This window comes from Pristiophorus japonicus, chromosome 3, assembly GCF_044704955.1.
Source record: "Pristiophorus japonicus isolate sPriJap1 chromosome 3, sPriJap1.hap1, whole genome shotgun sequence".
NCBI classification, from domain to species: domain Eukaryota; kingdom Metazoa; phylum Chordata; class Chondrichthyes; family Pristiophoridae; genus Pristiophorus; species Pristiophorus japonicus.
In genome coordinates this window covers 26490904-26511284 of record NC_091979.1, presented here as the reverse complement: position 1 = coordinate 26511284, position 20381 = coordinate 26490904, and the positions used below count along the sequence as shown (strand labels likewise).

At 47.1% G+C, this 20381-nt stretch overlaps 1 protein-coding gene across 1 annotated transcript in view; it reads left to right on the top strand.

Annotated features, from left to right (window-relative positions):
• Positions 1–20381, top strand: part of LOC139253683 (myc box-dependent-interacting protein 1-like) — a 236543-nt gene that overhangs the window by 147165 nt on the left and 68997 nt on the right. The window contains exons 10-11 of the mRNA XM_070873516.1: positions 1870–2014; positions 15129–15257. Of these exons, the coding sequence (XP_070729617.1) occupies positions 1870–2014; positions 15129–15257 (274 nt within the window). The remainder of the gene's footprint in view (positions 1–1869; positions 2015–15128; positions 15258–20381) is intronic.

The window sequence follows — 20381 nt, the reverse complement described above, 5'->3', positions numbered from 1 at the left end:
TAAAAAAAAATCCACGTATCGGCATCTTCCACCCCCTTCAATTGGAGTTCAGGACTGGAACATCGGGTCCTTCATTGAAACATCTGTGAACTCTTGTGGGAAGCAAGTCATCCTCGTTCGAGGGGCCGCCTATGCATCTTAATTCTGTCATCTGAAACTTTCGGGAGAAGTGTGGTTACCGGTAATGCTGGGCTCTTCTCTGCACAAGCCTGACGCTCCATTGGCTCGCTGGTCAGAGCCCAGCTGTTTCTGATGATTCCAATTATTCTGGCTTCTATTGTGTGTGAGCACTTCATCCGGCAACGTTTTTAATGGGAGGACAAAAGGGGAAAGAGAATGGCAAGTTCCATAAGTCTCTCTTTGAGCTTCTACAAGTCGTGATTTCCAACTGTACATAAATATTTATGGCCTGCAGCGTGCATAAATCTGGATCTGCACGTGAGCAACATAACAATTCTCCTGCCCCCACACACAAACTAAATGTTTCTTATTGTTCACTTCATTGTACATATGAAACACTCTAACATGGCCCAACTCCACCCCTGCCGCAGCTCCTCTGCTGAAACCCTCATCCATGCCATTATTACCTCTGCACTCAACTGTTCCAATGATCTCCTGGCCGGCCTCCCATCTTCCACCCTCCTCAAACTTGAGCTCATCAAAGATTCTGCTGCTCGTGTCCTAACGCGCGCAAGGTCCCGCTCACCCAGCACCCCTGTGCTCGCTAAATAATCTACATTGGCTCCAGGTCTGGCAACACCTCCATTTTAAAATTCTCAAATCTTGTTTTCAAATCCCTCCATGGCCTCGACCCTTCCTATTTCTGTAATCTCCTCCAGCCCCACAACCCTCCGAGATCTCTGCGCTCCTAACAATTCTGGCCTCTTCATCATTCCATTATTGCCAGTCATGCCTTCAGCTGCCTGGGCCCTAAGTTCTGGAACTCCCTAAACCTCTTTGTATCTCTACCTCTCTCCTTCTACGATGCTCTTTAAAACTGTAATGTCAAGAGTCTGGTTACTGTAAACTCACTCAGGTGCAACCTGATCCATCTTTATTCCAGCCCAAGAGTGCCAGCGTGACAGACACCCAGCTTATATACAGGTGACCAAGCGCACATGCCACATGCGTACAGCCCAATGACCTCCGACCGCGGCGCCCTCTGGTGTCTGGTGACCCCAAGCATTAATACATAACAACAACCTACCTCTTTGACCAAGCTTTTGGTCACCTGTCCAAATATGTGGCTCGGTGCCAAATTTTGAAGTGCCTTGTGATGTTTTACTACGTTAAAGGTGCTATATGAATGCAAGATGTTGTTGTATGTAGTTCTTATGGGGGAGCCCAAAACTAGGGGTAATAAATATAAAGATGGTCACTAATCAATCCAGTAAAAATTTCAGGAGGAACTTCTTTACCCAGTGAGCACATGGAACTCTCTACCACCTGGAGTGGTTGAGGTGAATAACCCAAATTTAAAGGAAAGATAGGTAAGTACGCGAGAGAGAAAGGAATGGAAGCGTATGTTGATGGAAAATTGTTGAGGCCAATTCACAAAATATATTCAAAAAGGAGTTAGATGTAGTCCTTACTACTATTGGGGATCAAGGGGCATGGCGAGAAAGCAGGAATGGGATACTGAAGTTGCATGTTCAGCCATGAACTCATTGAATGGCGTTGCAGGCTCGAAGGGCCGAATGGCCGACTCCTGCACCTATTTTCTATGTTTCTATGAAGCGTATGTTGACGGGAATAGGAGGATACGTTGACGTCCCGAGGCCACAAAAGGCGCTATATAAATGCAATTTTGTTTCTGTTGAGCATTGTTTTGTGAATTTTAGAGAGTTGTGTTTGTGTTTCTACCTGCAGTATCCCTGCGAAACCAGAGAAGTTGGCATCGCCACCAGTGGAGGAGTCTCCTCCCACTAGTCCCATGGTAAAGAACGACAATCACGAACCTGCTGCTGCTTCCCCCGCACCACAGGCGTCACCTATGCCAAAGTCGCCCTCCCAGGTAAGGTAGTGTGCCACTGAAAGCTGTGTTGTGCCCTTCTGATTTCTCCCGCAGGAAGAATGCAGTCGGTTTGCCTTTGGTGCCGTGTGTCGACGTTCGTAGGATGGTAAGTGGTTGGAAAACAGTCCCAGGAATGCCGGCGGGCGGACGGGTTTGCCACTGGAATATTTGCAACTGTTAACGAGGGGGGCGTTTTCACTCTGTGCTCGCTGAGGTCAATGTTTGGGATTCGTTCCGAACCGGGCAGTGCGCAGCCAGTTACACTCCCAATTCTTCCGCAGTTCACTAGCCGTACTTGCAATGCTAAACGTAACGCCGGATTTTGTCAATGGCGATCCTACCCACGTCGTAGAGTCGGCAGAATTCTGTCAAACCGGTTGCACGCGGCACTTGAGCTCGGCCATTGAGAGTCACACTTATTTCAATCTTCTCCATTTCCTGGAAAGTGGCTATTTTAAGAAGTAATGCCACTCCCACTGCTGAAATAGCTAAAGCCACTTGTAAATCTCCACCCCCCCAAAAGGATGTTGAATCGTTTGAGTACATTCGAAGCTGAGATAGATATATTTTTGGACTCTAGGAGAACAGAGGATATGGAGATCAGGCGTTGAGGTCAAAGATCAACTATGATCTTATTGAATAGCGGAGCAGGCTCAATGGGCCGTATGCCCTACTCCTGCTCCTGTTCCTAATTCTTGCATTCGCAGGGAACTTAAAGCATTTGATGACAATCCAGTGATTTTGTTACAACTTTGTGAAATTAGAGAAGGGTGGGGGGGGTGGTTGGTGAATGAGGGACTATAAATATAAGATGGCCATTAATAAATCCAATAAGGAATTCAGGAGAAACTTCTTTACCCAGAGAGTGGTTAGAATGAAACTCTCTACCGCAGGGAGTGGTTGAGGCAAATAGCAGAGATGCATTTCAGCATCATAGGCGGTTGCTCGAAACAAGGATGACTTGCTTCCACGCCAAAAAGGGATGAGTTCACGGGTGTTTCAATGAAGGACCTAATTCCAGGTCCCGAACTACATCGTGAAGGGTGGAAGATGCCTGTGCGTGGATTTTGTTAACGTGTGGTGGCCGTTGCACACCAGCCACCACACGGGCTTGACTGAGCTAGGTCTTGGTCCAGTGGCAAGGATTAACCAAGATGACTGGAGACCAGCTCTGCTGCATGGACCTAGTGCGCGCACGCATCGCAGTGTGGGCTGGGCCCCGATCACGTCACTCCATGATCACTCGCCACTCCTGCGCCCCAACCTCGCCGCTCCTGCTGTACCTGCCCGCGCTCCAATCAGCGACCTGGACCTTGATGACGTTCAGTCCAGACGCCCTCTTCGCTGCCGGCGCCTTCCTGCACCAGCTCGCGCTGTACCTTGCAGTGTGGCCTGCCACCACACTTCTCCAAGGACCGCTCGCCTTTTATGGCCCCAACCTGCCGCTGATGGTCCCTTGCAGGTCGGGGCTGCCACGCTGTCCAGCAGCATTTAAGGGGAAGATAGGTAAGTACAAGAGGGCTAATGGAATAGAAGGTTATGCTGTTGGGGTGAGGTCAAGTAAATAAGTGTGGCAGGAGTCTCTGTGCAACATAAATTGTGAGCTGTGAATTCTATGTAATGGTTTTGTGTTGGGGGTTTAAGCATGACGCAAGATCCTACAGATCCCCTGGGAGGACAGACGCACCGACATTAGCGTCCTCGACCAGGCCAACATCCCCAGCATTGAAGCACTGACCACACTTGATCAGCTCTGCTGGGCAGGCCGCATCGTCCGCATGCCAGACACGAGACTCCCAAAGCAAGTGCTCTACTCGGAACTCGTACACGGCAAGCGATCCCCAGGTGGGCAAAGGAAACGTTACAAGGATACCCTCAAAGCCTCCCTGATAAAGTACGACATCCCCACCGACACCTGGGAGTCCCTGGCCAAAGACCGCCCTAAGTGGAGGAAGCGCATCCGGGAGGGCGCTGAGCACCTCGAGTCTCGTCGCCGAGAGCATGCAGAAATCAAACGCAGGTCGTGGAAAGAGCGTACGGCAAACCTGTCCCACCCACCCCTTCCCTCAACGACTGTGTATCTCACCTGAGGCGGGGACTGTGGCTCTCGTATTGGACTGTACAGCCACCTAAGGACTCATTTTCAGAGTGGAAGCAAGTCTTCCTCGATTCCGAGGGACTGCCTATGATGATGATTAAGTATGTTGGGGCAAAAGGCAGAGAGCGACTGTTGAACATTAGCTTGCATGTTGTTGGCAAGGGCTTTAACAGATGTAAATTGAGAACGAGTCCCGGTTGTTGCAGTGGGTGTGAGGCATTTGGTAATTTTAGAGCTGGAGCCTGAGCTGGCTGCAGTGATTCACTCATCCAGCACGGAGCCTCTGCTGTCTAATCCACTCACATGTGAAATGTATAAATAGCTGAAGGGATGTGTGCCATTTTGGTTGCGCAGCAGATGAATTTGCTGTCTTTAAAAAATTATCGAACAACCGAATGAGGCGCAAGTTGTGTTCAGAATATCTAACACTTGCAGGGTTTAAAGCTGCTCAAAGTATGTATTTTTCTTCCTGACTCTCTACCCCACCAGTGGTTCAGAATTTACTCGCATGCCTTGAGTTTTGGCATCTGTTTAACAGCTTACGAGGGTGCCAGCAATGGAGGGAGGAGGAGAATTGCTTGGTTGGCCTCCTTCTGTTCCCATGATGGCTATTCAGCCCCTCGGGCCTGCTCCGGCAGAGGAAGCCATTCAGCCTGATTAATTGGATCGAGGCCTCCTCTATCCATTTGGTTCATGGCTGAGCTGCATGTTGACTCCATTTACACACTTTTTGGTTCTGCAATCCTTAATACCCTTGCCGAACCAAAAATCTAGCGATCTCGGCGTTGAAATTTCCAGACTTCCACCATTCTTTGTGTGAAGAACTGCTTCCTGACATCACCCACAAACAGCCTGGCTCGAGTTTAAGGTCCTTTTTTTTGTTTTTGTATTTCTTTCCTCAAATGGCGTGGACAATGTGCGACCCAAATCTGTATCCTTACCCTGCCACTAGACCATTGGAGAGAATATATTGCTGAAGGTTTTAAATTTTCTCGTTTCCCCTCATTTCACCGCCCCCCCCACCCCCGACACACCTTTCCCACTCTCGTTCGTCTCCTGAAGGTGCCGACTTGTGCTGTGAAAGTTTCAGTGTTTGCAGCTCTCCAGTACCTGGTGACCATTGGTCACACGAGCCTCAATGGGTATAAGCAGGCAATTTGAATAAACCGATCTCATCAGTTGGCGTCCAAATATAGCGTCATTGGATGGGGTCAGGAACCTTGACCTCTCTACCCCTCCCTCCGCCACCCCCCCCCCCCCCCCCCCCCAAACTCTACTGCCCTGACAAAGATGAGTTAACTCAGCACAGCCTGGCGATGGGATGTGATGCAGCGTGATCGCCACGGTGGAAATCAGGCAGTCAGATTCTGTATTTCGACGTGTTGGGCTGAAGAAAAGGGAATTAGTCAGAATGACGTGTAAATATTGCACTAACTGTGTTCTGAATACTGACTCTTTTGCTGCCCCTCCTATGATGACTAATCAGTTTGCTCGCTCTCCCATCCTCTTGGAAAATGTGAGTGTTGCTTCCCACTGCGTGACTCCGTGCCTTGGGAGTGTGGTCCCATTACTTCCCCAAATTATCAGCATTTCTGCCTAATAAAGCAATTGGACGTGATGATTCAACATTTAGTGACACTATATAGTAAAATGCAACTTCTGTCTGTAAATGCACCATTTATAAACAATTGGGCTCAGTTTAGCATTTCTGTGATGCCATGAAGTGTATGCAGGGTACGGTAGCTCAGTGGTTAGGTTACTGAGCCAGTAATCCAGAGGCCTGGACTAATGAACCGGATACACAAGTTCAAATCCCACCACGGCAGCTGGGGAAATTTAAATTCAGTTAAATAAATCTGGAATTAAAAAGCTAGTATCAGTAATGTTGTAAAATCCCAACTGGTATGGCCCACATGTGACTCCAGACCCACAGCAATGTGGTTGACTCTTGACCAGCAAGGCCGAGCAAGCCACTCTGTTGTCTAGGCAACTGCTTGTCACCACCTTCTCGAGGGGCAATTAGGGATGTGCAATAAATGCTGGCCTTGCCAGTGACACCCACATCCATGCATGAATTTAAAAGAAAATGAATGCTCTTATCTATAAATGCACTATTTTTAAAACAATTGTCACTAAATATTAAATCCTCATAGTAAAATGAATATTGTCTGTAAAACGATTGGGCTTGTGATCTGTTGTAAGTGATCTCATGTTTAAAACAATTAGACTCGATGATTTATAGGACCCATCAACAAGCCAGCTGTATAAAGCGGAGACAGGTGTTCCTGTGAGAGCGCAGCAACTCCTGGGCGACCTCGCCCTGTTGGCGGGGAGAAAGAGAGAGAGAGGAGGACTGCAATAGCTGACTGGTCATGCCTCTGGTATTTTGAGTCGGTCACTGGCCAAAATGATGATACTATTCCTAAAGTTCTGTTCAGTCGATTGACGCCAGACAGCAGCATGCAGTGGAACAAATGACACTAAATCTGTAATTGAATCCATCAAGCTGGCTCTAGTTTACAGATCCAAGGGTAAAAGTAATAGGGTTTTTCCCCGCCACCCCCCTCCACACCTCCAAAAAATACCATGAAAATTATTTTACGAACAACCCATTCACAATCGAGAATTTAACCTTGAACTACGGCTGTATTAATATATCAAAGTAAGTGACACTTCTCTCGATGTTCACAAATATTGAGCAGTGTCAGCTGTGACTCAGTGGGTAACACCCTCGCCTCTGAGTCAGAAGATTGTGGGATCAATCTAATCCAGAGACTTGAGCACAAATCTAGGCTGACGCGCCCAGCGCAGTGCAGAGGGAGCACTACACTGTCACAGGTGCCGTCTTTCGGATGAGATATTAATCAGAGACCCCCCTCCCGCGCACTCGGGTGGATATAAAAGATTCCACGGCACTGTTTTGAGGAGGAGTGGGGGAGTGATCCCCGAAGTCCTGTCCCTCAATCAATATAACATAACACAGATTATCTGGTCATTCGCATTGCTGTTTGTGGGAGCTTGCTGTGCGCACGTTGGCTGCCGCGTTTCCTATATTTGCAACAGTGACTACAATGGAGAAAGTATTTCATTGGCTGTGAAGCACTTTGGGATGTTTGGTGGGCGTGAAAGGCGCTATATAAATGCAAGTCTTTTTCTTTTTTGAGTGAATTGTGTTCTGTGATAAGTGTTGCCCTTCAGGGAACAAGTACAGACTATCTGGAGCGTTTTCCGCTGTCCCATGTTTAATGTACATGAGGCGGGGAGGGAGTAACTCCACTTGCTGTGTAATCCCCAGAAGGAGGATGGTGTCTGAAGGGTTGCATGTTCACCCATGAGGTTGGAGGTTCATGTGTTCAAGTCCCACTCCGGGACATGGGCATGGTAATTCCGGCTGACACTTGGGCGCAGTACCGAGGGGGGTGTTGCCTTCGCTGGCCTCGTCATCTGATGAGGCAACGGGCCAATGTTCCCTGTAATTATTTCGGGGCTCCCGCGGGGCGATTGATAATACCACACACATGCGCAGTTTTTAAACATTCACAAGCCTGCTGTGCAGGATACCTGGTGTGTTAACACGGCCACGCAGCTTCCAGGGACCATTGCGACAGACCCAGGTCCCATCCGCCAGCTCAGGCGGACATAAGACCCCGTGCCTCTATTTGGGGGGGAAGCGAGTAGGGAATTTGCCCGGTGTCTTGGTCAACATTCCCTGTCGTTAACCATTACCGCCAAAAAAGAGCAGATTAGAATCATGGGTATTTACAGCACGGAAAGAGGTCATTTCGGCCCATTGTGTCCGCACCGGCCGACCAAGAGGCTATCCAGCCTAATCCCGCTTTCCAGCTCTAGGTCCGTAGCCCTGTAGGTTACGGCACTTCAAGTGCACATCCAGGTACTTTTTAAATGTGGTGAGGGTTTCTGCCTCGACCACCCTTTCAGGCAGTGAGTTCCAGACCCCCACCACCCTCTGAGTGAAGAAATGTTTCCTCATCTCCCCTCTAAACCTCCTCCCAATTACTTTAAATCTATGCCCCCTGGTTGTTGACCCCTCTGCCTAAGGAAATAGATCCTTCCTACCCCACTCTATCCAGGCCCCTTAAAATTTTATGCACCTCAATCAGGTCTCCCCTCAGCCTCCTCTGTTCCAAAGAAAGCAACCCCAGCCTATCCAATCTGTCCTCATAGCTAAAATTCTCCAGTCCAGGCAACATTCTTGTAAATCTCCTCTGCACCCTCTCTAGCGCAATTACATCTTGCCTGTAATGTGGTGACCAGAACTGCATGCAGTACTCCAGTTGTAGCCTAACTCGAGATTAACTGGCCATTCATCTCCTTTGCTGTCTGTGAGACTTTGCTTCCTGTGAATTGTCTGCCGCGTTTCCCCAAATAACAGTGACTGGACTTGAATAATTCATTGGCTGCGAAACCCTTTGGAATATCCTGACGATGGGATGAGCTGCTATTTATGGATTAACCTTTTTGCAGTCACAATGTCAACAAACCTGTTTTGAGAGCGTTGGTGTAATGAGTACAGAATGTGCAGGGTTAACTGTCCCCATGTGTTTACTGAGTGACTTCCAGGCTTTTATTTTTCTTTTGAAAAGAAAAAATGCATTTTCGGTATAGTTCTTTTTAATCGATCTTATTTCTCTATTGCTGCAGCTTAGCAGTCCTAAGGGGAAGCTAGATTATTACATGAGGGAGGAAGAGATGGAAGGTTATGTCGGGGGTCAATGAAGCAGAGTAGGAGGGGGCTCGTGTGGAACATAAACACTGACACTGACCGGTTGGGCCGGTTTTGCCTCTTTCTGTGCTGTCCAGACTATGTAGATTTGCCAGAAATGCAACCATGACTGGGAGCTCCGGAGGTTGTCTTACCTGCCCGGTGCCAGGGTTAAGGATATCTCTCGCGGCTGGAGCAGAACTTAGAGTGGGAGGGGGAAGGATCCCTTTGTCGTTGCCCACATATGAACCAATGACATGGGTAGAACCAGGAATGAGGTTCTGCTGCGGGGGTTTGAGGAGCTAGGATCCAAATTTAAAAGCAGAACTTCAAAGGTGGTAATCTCTGGATTGTTAACTGAGCCACGCGCAAATTGACATAGGGATTAGAGGTTTAAATGCGTGGCTCAGAGTGGTGTGGGAGGAAGGGGTTTCAGTTCATGGGGCACTGGCACCTGTACTGGGGAAAGAGGGAGCTGTTCCGATGGGACGGGCTCCACTTAAACCGGGCTGGAACCAGTGTTCCGGCGAACCAAATAACTAGGGCAGTAGAGAGGGCTTTAAACAATGAAGGGTGGGTGGGTGGGGTGGGGGGAGGGGTGGAAGGATTCGGGAAACAGTAAATTTAAAATCAGCGAGAGAAATGTCAAGGCTCTGGAGCAGAGCAAAGTTTTGGGTAAAAATAAGCAGAGTGGGCCAGGAAGGGACAGAGAGAGTAACCAGGGTAATAAGGCAACGGGTGACATCAGGGGTAAAATAGAAAGAAGTCCAAGCGAAAGGCACTTTATGCGCGAAGCATTCACAACAAAATAGCTGAATTAATAGCACAGATAGAAATTAATAAGTTTGATCTAATAGCCATTACGGAGATGTGTTTGCAGAGTGACCGAGCTTGGGAAGTAAATATTCCAGGATACTTAACTTTTAGAAGAGCTAGGGAAAATGTAAAAGGAGGAGGGGTAGCCCTGATCATAAAGGATGGGATAAAGACAGGACAGAGAAAGGATCTTGGCTCCAAAAATGAAGAAGTGGAATCAGTTTGGGTGGAGCTAAGCAACAGCAAGGGGCAGAAAATATTGGTGGGAGTTGTTTAAAGGCCCCCAAACAGTAGTTGTAATGGGTAGTGCGACTGCCACAACAACATTTTTCCCTTTGGATACGGCGAGGATCCGACTTCAAGTTGATGATAAAATGAAAATCCAGCTCGACACCTGGGATACTGGCAGAAATTGCGAAAGCGGAAGGCCTATCGGCTCTCTCCCGTGGATGATTCCCTGTCATTTCTAGCCTCTGCTGTTCAAACTGGAACCCCCCACCCCACGCCCGCCACTCTTCATTAGTTCAAAGCCGTGTCTACTGCCCTGTAATCAGGAAATTAGAGGCACATGTAACACGGGTAATACAGTAATTATGAGGGACTTTATTCTATAGATGGACTGGGCAAATCAAATTTGTAGTAATAGTGTGGAGGACAAATTCATGGATACAAGTTAGTTTTCTAGATCAGTCTGTTGAGGAACCAACTTGGGCACAGGTTATTTAGATTTAGTATTGTGCAGTGAGAAAGGGTTGATTAATAACCTTGTAGTAAAGGGACCTTTAAGGAAGATCGACCATAATATGATAGAATTTTATATTGAGTTTGAAAATGATTTAGTTAACTGTGAAACATTGGTCTTTAATCTAAACAAAGCAAACTACGTAGGTATGAGGGGCCAGTTGGCTAAGGTAGATTGGAAAACTACATTAAAAGGTATGATGGTGGACAAGCAATAGCTCGCATTTAAAGAATTAATACATAATTTATAACATATACATTCCTTTAAGGCACAAAAACCCCATTGGAAAAGTGATCCAACCGTGGCTAACGCAAAAAATTAAAGATAGGATTAGATCAAAGGAAGAGGCTTAGAATGTTGCCAAAAAGAGCAGTAAGCCTGAGGATTGGGAGGATTTTAGAATCCAGCAAAGGAGGACCAAGAAATTGATAGAGATTGGAATAATGAGAGGTGATCCCATTGAAACATACAAAAATCTTTTCGGGCTTGACAGGGTAGATGCAGGGAGGATGTTTCCTCTGGCTGGAGAGTCTAAAACCAGGGGTCACAGTCTCAGAATAAGGGGTTGCCAATTTAGGACTGAGATAAGGAGAAACTTCTTCACTCTTTGGAATTCTCTACCCCAGAGGGCTGTGGAGGCTCAGTCGTTGAGTATATTCAAGACAGGGATCGATAGATTTTAGGCTATTAAGGGAATCTAGGGATATGGGGATAGTGTGGGAAAGTGGAGTTGAGGTAGAAGATCAGCCATGATCTTACTGAATGGCGGAGCAGGCTCAAGGGGCCGAATGGCCTACTCCTCCTCCTGTTGTGTTCTTGTGCGAGGGTATACCCAAGAACATATCAGGAAAGGATGATAGGCAGGCAGTGTTTCTTTGATCTAGAAAAGAGAAGGTTGAGGGATGACCTAATAGAGATCTTTAAAATGATGGAAGAATTTGATGGAACAAACGGAGTGTTTCCACTTTTTGGGAAGAGCAATACTAGAGGCCATCAAAAAAAGATCGTCACCAAGGAAACAAATAGGGAATTCAGAAGAAACTTCTTTACCCAGAGAATGATGAGAATGTGGAACTCGCTACCACAGGGAGTGGTTGAAGTGAATAGCATAGATACATTCAAGGGGAGGTTAGATAAGCACCTGAGGGAGAAGGGAATAGAGGGTTCATTTATATGTGCACGGGATGTAGGCATCTCTGGCAATGCCGGCATTTATTGCCCATTCCTATTTGCCCTTGAGAAGGTGGTGGTGAACCGCTTGAACCTTTTTGAACTGCTGCAGTCCGTGTGATGAAGGTGCTTCTACACTGCTGACTTTGTTGTAGTGGTTTGGTTACAACTGAATGGCTTGTTAGGCCATTTCAGAGGCTACTTAAGAGTCAACTGCATTGCTGTGGGTCTGGAGTCGCATATAGGCCGGACCGGGTAAGGACGGCAGATTTTCTTCCCTAAAGGACTTTCGTGAACCAGTTGGGTTTTTACAACAATCTGGTAGTTTCATGGTCACCATTACTGATACTAGCTTTTTAAAAAAAATTCCGGATTTTTTTAATTAACTGAAATTAAATTCCCCCAACTGCCGTGGTGGGATTTGAACTCTCGTCTCTGGATTATTAGTCCAGGCCTCTGGATTACTGGTCCAGTGACATCACCACTAAGCTATTGTACCCCTATAAGGTTCTGCTGATAGTTAGATGAGGTAGGCACGTGTGGAGCATAAACACCGATATGAACCAGTTGGGCCGCCTGGCCTTTATCTGTGCAACATGTTCTCTGTAATTCTATAAAGTGTTAGAATTCAGGCACCTGTAGCTTCTCGGACAGTAGATTCCTTTTGTGAGATTTCTCTATCACGCTGCCAAGAAGAGATGGTGAACACGCCAACCATGGGGAAGGACATCTAAAGGAGAGCGTAACTGGGTCTTTGTAGGTTGGTAAATATAATGCCCTGTAACGACGTTAATAGTGCAGTTATACAGCACCATTAACGTCGTGAAACAGCCCAATGTGCTTCACCCGACCGTTATCAAACAAAATTTGACAGCAATGCCACGTGAGATATTAGGACAGGTGACCAAAAGCTGGGTCAAAGAGGTAGGTTTTAAGGAGCGTCCTGTGAGAAAGGGAGGGGGAGGTGGCGAGGTTCGGAGAGGAAATTCCAGAGTTTGGGGCCTAGGCAGCTGAAGGCAGTTTGGGTGCAGGAGGCCAGAACTAGAGGAACGCAGAGGTCTGAAGGTTGTGGTGCTGGGGGAGTTTACAGAGATGGGAGTCAGTGTTATATTGTGGCTGTAGGAGACAACAGTAAACATTTGTTGGCCTGTTACCAGACTGATTCCCGGGATGGCGGGACTGACCTATCAAGAAAGACTGGATCAACTGGGCTTGTATTCACTGGAGTTCAGAAGAATGAGAGGGGACCTCATAGAAACGTTTAAAATTCTGACGGGGTTAGATGCAGGAAGAATGTTCCCAATGTTGGGGAAGTCCAGAACCAGGGGTCACAGTCTAAGGATAAGGGGTAAGCCATTTAGGACCGAGATGCGGAGGAACTTCTTCACCCAGAGAGTGGTGAACCTGTGGAATTTTCTACCACAGAAAGTTGTTGAGGCCAATTCACTAAATATATTCAAAAAGGAGTTAGATGAGGTCCTTACTGCCAGGGGGATCAAGGGGTATGGCGAGAAAGCGGGAATGGGGTACTGAAGTTGAATGTTCAGCCATGAACTCATTGAATGGCGGTGCAGGCTAGAAGGGCCGAATGGCCTACTCCTGCACCTATTTTCTATGTTTCTATGTTTCATCGTCAGGCGCCATCTGTTTATAATACAAACTGCCGATGAATGGTGATGGCACCGATTTTTAAAGAAACTGCACTGAAACACGGGGCGTAAGGGTATCCAGTGCACATTTTAATTGGGATAGGGGGTGGAAAGGATGAACTTCTAGGAGCAGGAAAAGAAGCTACCCCCCCACTCTTTCTCCCCACCACCGCCACCCCATTCACCCCACTTCTTCCCCGTCACCTCCAAGCAAGCAAAGTTGCTGAATCATGCGTTTGTATGCAGTTCAAATTAAAACCTTGTCCACAATCCAATTTTTCTCATCAGCAGTTGAACTTTTACAATCTGCAGAGACTGGTGAGAATGTGGAGCTCGTTACTACATGGAGTAGTTGAGGCAAATAGCATATGGGCAGCTAGATATATCGTGGATTTATATCGTGCCTTTCACCAGACGTCTCCGAGCGTTTTACAGCCAATGAAGTACTTTGGGCGTGTAATGTGGGAAACGCGGCAGCCAAGTTGGGCACCAGCAAGTTCCCACAAACAACAATGTGATAATGATCTGGGGTTTTTTGTTATGTTGATTGAGGGATAAATATTGGCCAGGACACCGGGGATAACTCCCCTGCTCCTCTTCGAAATAGTGCCATGGGATCTTTTGCGTCCACCCGAGAGAGCAGACGGTGCCTCGGTTTAATGTCTCATCCGAAAGGCGGCAACTCAAATGGTGCAACACTCCCTCGGCACTGCACTGGGAGTGTCGGCCTAGATTTATGTGCTGAAGTCTCTGGACTGGGACATTACAGGAGGGAGAAAGGAATAGAAGGATGTGCTGATGGGGTTAGGTGAAGTAGGGGTGGGAGGAGGCTCATATGGAGCACAAACACCGGCTCAGACCCGTTGGGCAGAGTTGGGCTTGATTCTGTGCTGTAAAATGCTCTGTGATTCTGTGCAGTGGTGTTTAATCGCTACTCAAAGCATCAATACAGTTTTATATCGGACTAACTGTTGGATTGACGGACACTCACTGAAGATGCTTATTTTTTTTTTTTTAAAAAGGCCACATTAATTTGAATTATCTAACTGAGGGAGCCACTGAAGGATTATTGTCTCACTTGATTTGTTGCCAATGACTAACAAGAGCTCTCCAGTCTGCTGTAGCCAGGGACTTCCCTTTCCTCCCCCTCCATATTGTTATGACAACACAGAGCACTGATTATCCCCACCCCAAACACCAGTGTTCTTTGTGTTGCCTATACTCACTGTTCTACAGTGCACAATTGGAATCTGACCCAGTGGTCTTGTTTGTGCTGTGTGTGGCATTCAATGGGACCGATAGTTGGCTTATTGTTCTACCCTTTTGAAGGAACTGCAAATTTCCCTTTTATAGAACGTAGAGACATAGAAATTTACAGCACAGAAGGAGGCCATTTCGGCCCATCGTGTACGCGCCGGCTGACCAAGAACCGCATTGCCCTCGGTCAGCAGCCCTGAAGGTTACATATAAACCTATGAACAATGGTGGAAAAGTAAGGAGCCCCCAGCCCAACCAGTCCGCCCCACACAACTGTGACACCCCTTATACTGAAACATTCTACACTCCACCCCAACCGGAGCCATGTGATCTCATGGGAGAGGCAAAAGCCAGATTAAAAACCCAGGCCAATTTGGAGAATTCCTCTCCGACCCATCCAGGCGATCGAAACTAGTCCAGGCGATCACCCTGGCCGTACTCTATTCCCTGCAGTACTTAACAATCATTTATGTTCCTGCTCGATCTGTATGGTGTTCCTGCTCCAGGTCTGGTCTAGCTCTGCCTCTTCCTCTTCCTCTTCCTCTTGGTCTCTGGAGTGATGTTTGTTACAAAGTTAAGCATTTATTCTCCTGCCTTGCTTTTTTTTTGTTTTTCTCAACCTGCTTTTTTGCTATTGATGTCTCTTTGTTCATATACAGCAGAGGAAAGGGCCTCCGGTGCCTCCTCCACCAAAGGTCACACCGTCGAAGGACGTCAAGCATGAAAATATCCTCAATCTGTTCGATGACAATTTCATCCCTGAGATAAGTGTGACGACACCTTCGCAGGTTAGACATTCCACCCCCCCCACACCACCCCCACCCTGTTATCATCTCCATCGCCATCATCTTAACAACCTTCATCGCCACTTTGTCTAATCCTCACCTATCCACGGTGCATGAAGCATGCTTGGTGTTAATTGGTGGCTCCTTGTGTCGGATGGACCCCCTCAGCTTCAGTTACCCACCTAACGCTAGTCTTGTGTTCATTCCAACTAGACTGGGGTTGACCCCTTTCTTGCCCATTCCACCCCCAAAATAGGGGTGCGTTAAAAATGTTTCAATTCTGATCTTCGCTGAGGAAAAACCACCAAAAACTGAAATAGTCACAAAATGCCATATTGCGGCCGAAAATGACTTGTATTTGGGGGGGGGAATGTGTGGGAAGAAACCTGACAACCCGAAGTCGAATAGAATGTTTGTTCCCTGTAGCTGCTCATACAAAATTCTAATGGGCCTTACCAGAAGTTACAGTCAGAATAATAACTGTTCCTTGCTGTGTTTGCTGTCGTATGCTTGTAGGAAACTTGTTGTCTATCTGCCCTATTCTGAGCAACTGTTCAATGGGCTCTCTCTTGACGAGCAGCTTATTTTTTTTACTTAACCACTTGCACTCGTACAGCATTGGTATGGTTTAAAACTTGGAATAGATTTGTAATGGAGCAAAGAGTCTACCCAGGAACAATCAGGAAAATTCTGTGTGGTTCATTTAAAAAAAAAAATGTGACGTTATTTTTGACCAAGTGTTTCTTTCCTCCCTAATGCCCAAATCTCTGAGGGAATTGTTCTGCAGTGCATATGGAATAATTTACTTTTTAACCAGTGATGGTTACTCTCGCTTTGGCGATTTTCATCGCGTTTACCCATTTGAGGATCTGTGTTATGACTGAGGCTTTTAAAATGATGAAGGAATTGGATGCAGTCTGGTTAGATGGGCTGTATGAAATGGTTAGGAATGAGAGGGCCAGAGGCCATGCTTGCTGAAACTCCATAGGCAAAAAGAGTTGGGTTCAATGGTAGGAAGTATTCATTTTCGGTGTCGTTGCCCTCTGGAACAGATAGCCGAGATAAGGTAAGTTTGCAGTCATTTAGATGGGAAGTTGCCAAGTTCCAGACGGACCTGGAACATCGCCAGGTGTGGGAGGTGGGGTGCGGAGGTGGGGTAGTGGGAAGACAGTGGCAAACTTGTAATTGATATTTGAGTTATGGACAACCAGGGTCATGTGGGGGCCTACATGAAGGTCTTGGCATGTTGGAAAATAGGCCCTGGTTTTGATTTGCCTCACCCAGGAGAGATGACTACTGGTGGGAGGCAGAAAGCTTAGCGGGAAGGATAAGGTAACAGTGAAGTTGACTGGATGGAGCGGGCCTTCTCGACCTTCCCATAGGCTCATCCAAAAGGAATGGGTTTGATTCTACGAAAACATGCATACACTGTAATGAGGTGGAAATGGCGAAAGCAATCACTGTCTGCTGACACTGCATCGTTGTGGGGGCTGTGCGTTGTTTGTTTAAATTTGCTCACGGGATGTGAGCGTCGCTGGCAAGGCCGGCATTTATTGCCCATCCCCAACTGCCCTGGAGAAGGTGGTGGTGAGCTGCTGCCTTGAACCGCTGCAGTCCGTGCGGTGAAGGTACTCCCACAGTGCTGACTTTGTTGTAGTGGTTTGGTACAACTGAGTGTTTGGTTAGGCCATTTCAGAGGGCAGTTAAAAGACAAACACAATGCTGATAAGGAGGGAGTTCCTAGAATTTGACTGAGGGAGCGGCCGATATATTTCCAAGATATATTTGCGTGACTTGGAGAGGAACTTGGAGGTGATGGTGCCATCGGTGATGGAGAGGGTGAATGTTTTGCTAAGATTTGCACAGTGACCACCAACCCTATTGTCCTTAAATTGTTGATTTATAATTGGTCTCCCCACCTCTTTTTTTTTTAAATGACAAAGGTCAACTCTTGGGCAGGAAGTGGTAAATTAAAATGCTCGGTCTTCCTGATGGTTTCTGGTGGGAACTACTGAATGGAGCGCTAGATGGAAATTTGATCTGGGTTTTTTTTTGAAGAACACCTGTCAGATTCACTATTAATAGACCATCTAGGGGGAGGCGCAGAAGCCTGATGCCAGCGAGTCTACAAGACCTGGGCTGCCATCTCCTGATGGCTACAGGAAAGGAATTGATGACCAGTGACAATCAAGAACGGTAACTTGATGGTGGCTTGAGAGAGAGTTACTTGGAGCTTGGAGATTCTCCAGTGCCGGCACTTATCCAGTGTCCATGAGTGTCCACTTCAGTAAAAATGTGTGTACACATTATCATAGAAGCATAGAAATTTACAGCGCGGAAGGAGTCCATTTCGGCCCATCGTGTCCGCGCCGGCCGACAAAGAGCTATCCAGTCTAATCCCACTTTCCAGCTCTTGGTCCATAGCCCTGTAGGTTACGGCACTTCAAGTGCACATCCAAGTACTTTTTAAATGTGGTGAGGGTTTCTGCTTCTACCCTTTCAGGCAGTGAGTTCCAGACCCCCACCACCCTCTGAATGAAGACATTTCCCCTCAAATCTATTCTAAACCTCTTACTAAGTACTTTAAATCTATGCCCCCTGGTTGTTGACCCCTCTAAGAAATAGGTCCCTCCTATCCACTCTATCTAGGCTCCTCATAATTTTATACACCTCAAATAAGGTCTCTGAGGGCTGTAAATCTATGGAATTCTCTGCCCCAGAGAGCTGTGGAGTCTGAATCATTGAATATATATACAAGGCGGAGATAGACAGATTTTTGAGCGATAAGAGAGTAACGGGTTATAGGGAGTGGGCAGGGAAGTGGAGCTGAGTCCATGATTGGATCTGCCCTGATCTTATTAAATGGCGGAGCAGGCTCGAGGGGCCAAATGGCCTACTCCTGTTCCTATTTCTTATGTTTTCCCTCAGCTTCATCTGTTCCTTTTAATTATAGTCTTTCTTCTGCCCTAGGAGGGGGAGGTAGAGGGAAGAGAGGCTCTCTTTTTGTGAAGGAGAGTTCCAGCACCTGCACTCTAGTTTTATTTTCTCTCATCATCATAGGCTGTCCCTCGTATCGAGGTTAACTTGCTTCCCCGGCAAAAAGGGATGAGTTCACAGGTGTTTCAATGAAGGACCTAATATTCCAGGTCCTGAACTGCATGTTGAAGGGTGGAAGATGCCTGTGTGTGGATTTTATTTTCTCTGTTGCCCGAGCGACCTTCCTCTGGGCCTAATGGTCTGGATCCCCAGGCTTCTCTCCATGGTAACCGGGGGTACTGCTCCATCGCGGGCGGGGAGGGGGGGGGGGGCAACTCTTGCCCAGTTGCCAGTAATCCTGCATGATATTCTACCTCTTCCCAGGTGGTTGTGAAGAAGTTCTTCACCCAGCAGCCTAATGAGGAAGAGCAAATGCTGAGGAGGAGGAGAAGCTGGCAAACTAGGCCCATTTTAAGGATGGGACTTTGGCACGGATGCAGATTTGAACAGGAGTGCAGCGCTCTCGCACCAGAACTACTGATTCTGCCCAGTGCAGCCCCCGTTACCGTGCCGATATATTAAATGAATCCAAATAAGCCAGTCCTGCAATAGGGTGTAGTCACACCTGTTCACTCTGCTTTTTAAACAAGTACGATTGCTCTGTTAAATGTTCCAAGGGCTCTATTGAACTGTTTTTTTTTTTTGCTATGGATCTATTTAGCTGCCATCTAATTCATTAGTTCAATACGATTTGAGTAATAAGAATATAAGAAATAGGAGTACGCCATTTGGCCCCTCGAGCATGCTCCGCCATTCAATAAGATCATGGCTGATCTGATCATGGACTCCGCTCCACTTCCCTGACCGCTCCCCATAACCCTTTATTCCCTTGTTGCACAAAAATCTGTATCTCCGCCTTAAATATATTCAATGACCCAACCTCCACAGCTCTCTGGGGCAGCAAATTCCATAGATTTACAATCTTCTGAGAGAAGGAATTCCTCCTCCTCTTCGTTTTAAATGGGCAGCCCCTTGTTCTGAGACTATGCCCCCTAGTTTCCCCTATGAGTGGAAATATCCTCTCTGCATCCACCTTGTTAAACCCCCTCATTATCTGATAACTTTCAATAAGACCACCCCTCATTCTTCTGAATTCCAATGAGTAGAGGCCCAACCTACTCAACCTTTCCTCATAAATCAACCCCCTCATCTCTGGAATCAACTGAGTGAACCTTCTCTGAACTGCCTCAACTAGCTGATTCACAAACAGCTGTATCTTGCCCCTTGACACAGTCAATGAACAGGATGTCCACACAGTTACTATAAATGGATTGTATGCCGCCTGTCCCTTCTCTGCCCCGTTGCTCTGATCTAGTCAGTACCCTTTAACTTGACCAGATGGAATTTGTTTAGTCCTAACGAGTCACCCCAGTGCACTAAATGAAAGTTCTGAATATCCCAAGTGAAGTTTCATCTACCCTATTCTCTCCTCCTCCCTGCTGCCCGCTCCGAAGACCAGGGAAGTGCAAATGTCAAACTCGTGCCAGTCTTGCTCGATCGCCAATGCACAAGAATGGTCCAAGGTGACGACTGCATTTGATGTGTGTGTGCGCCGCGCCCCCCCCCCCCGGCCGAATTGGCAGGATCTGTTCTCCATTTTCTGTTTTTCTCTCTGCCTCTTGACAAAGGCACAAAGCTAAAATTGAAATGGGATGTTGTCCCATTCACTGCACCTGAAGGCTGCAGAGTAGAATGTGGGAGGCCAGAGTAGAATGCGGGAGGCCAGCCAGGAGTGCGTTGGAATAGTCAATAAAAGCATGGATGAGGGGTTTGGCAGCGGATGGGCTAAGGCAAGGGCAGAGACAGGGGATGTCATTAATCAGGATTGCGTGTGCAGATCAAGGCAAAATTACAATCGGTAAATAAGTGACTTAGTGTGTTGTCCGCTTTAATTGGGACCGAGTTCCTCAAAGCTGCATTGGTTGAAGATCATTGTTTCTATCCTCCGGTACAATCCTATTTCATTGCGGCATTGGAGCTGCGGGTGGTTTCACTCTGGAGGATGCCGTGAATAGCACGTTTAGTGAGTTAGTCATAACCGCAAATAAAGGTTACACAGCCAGATAGGGAATGGGTGACCAACAGGAAGAG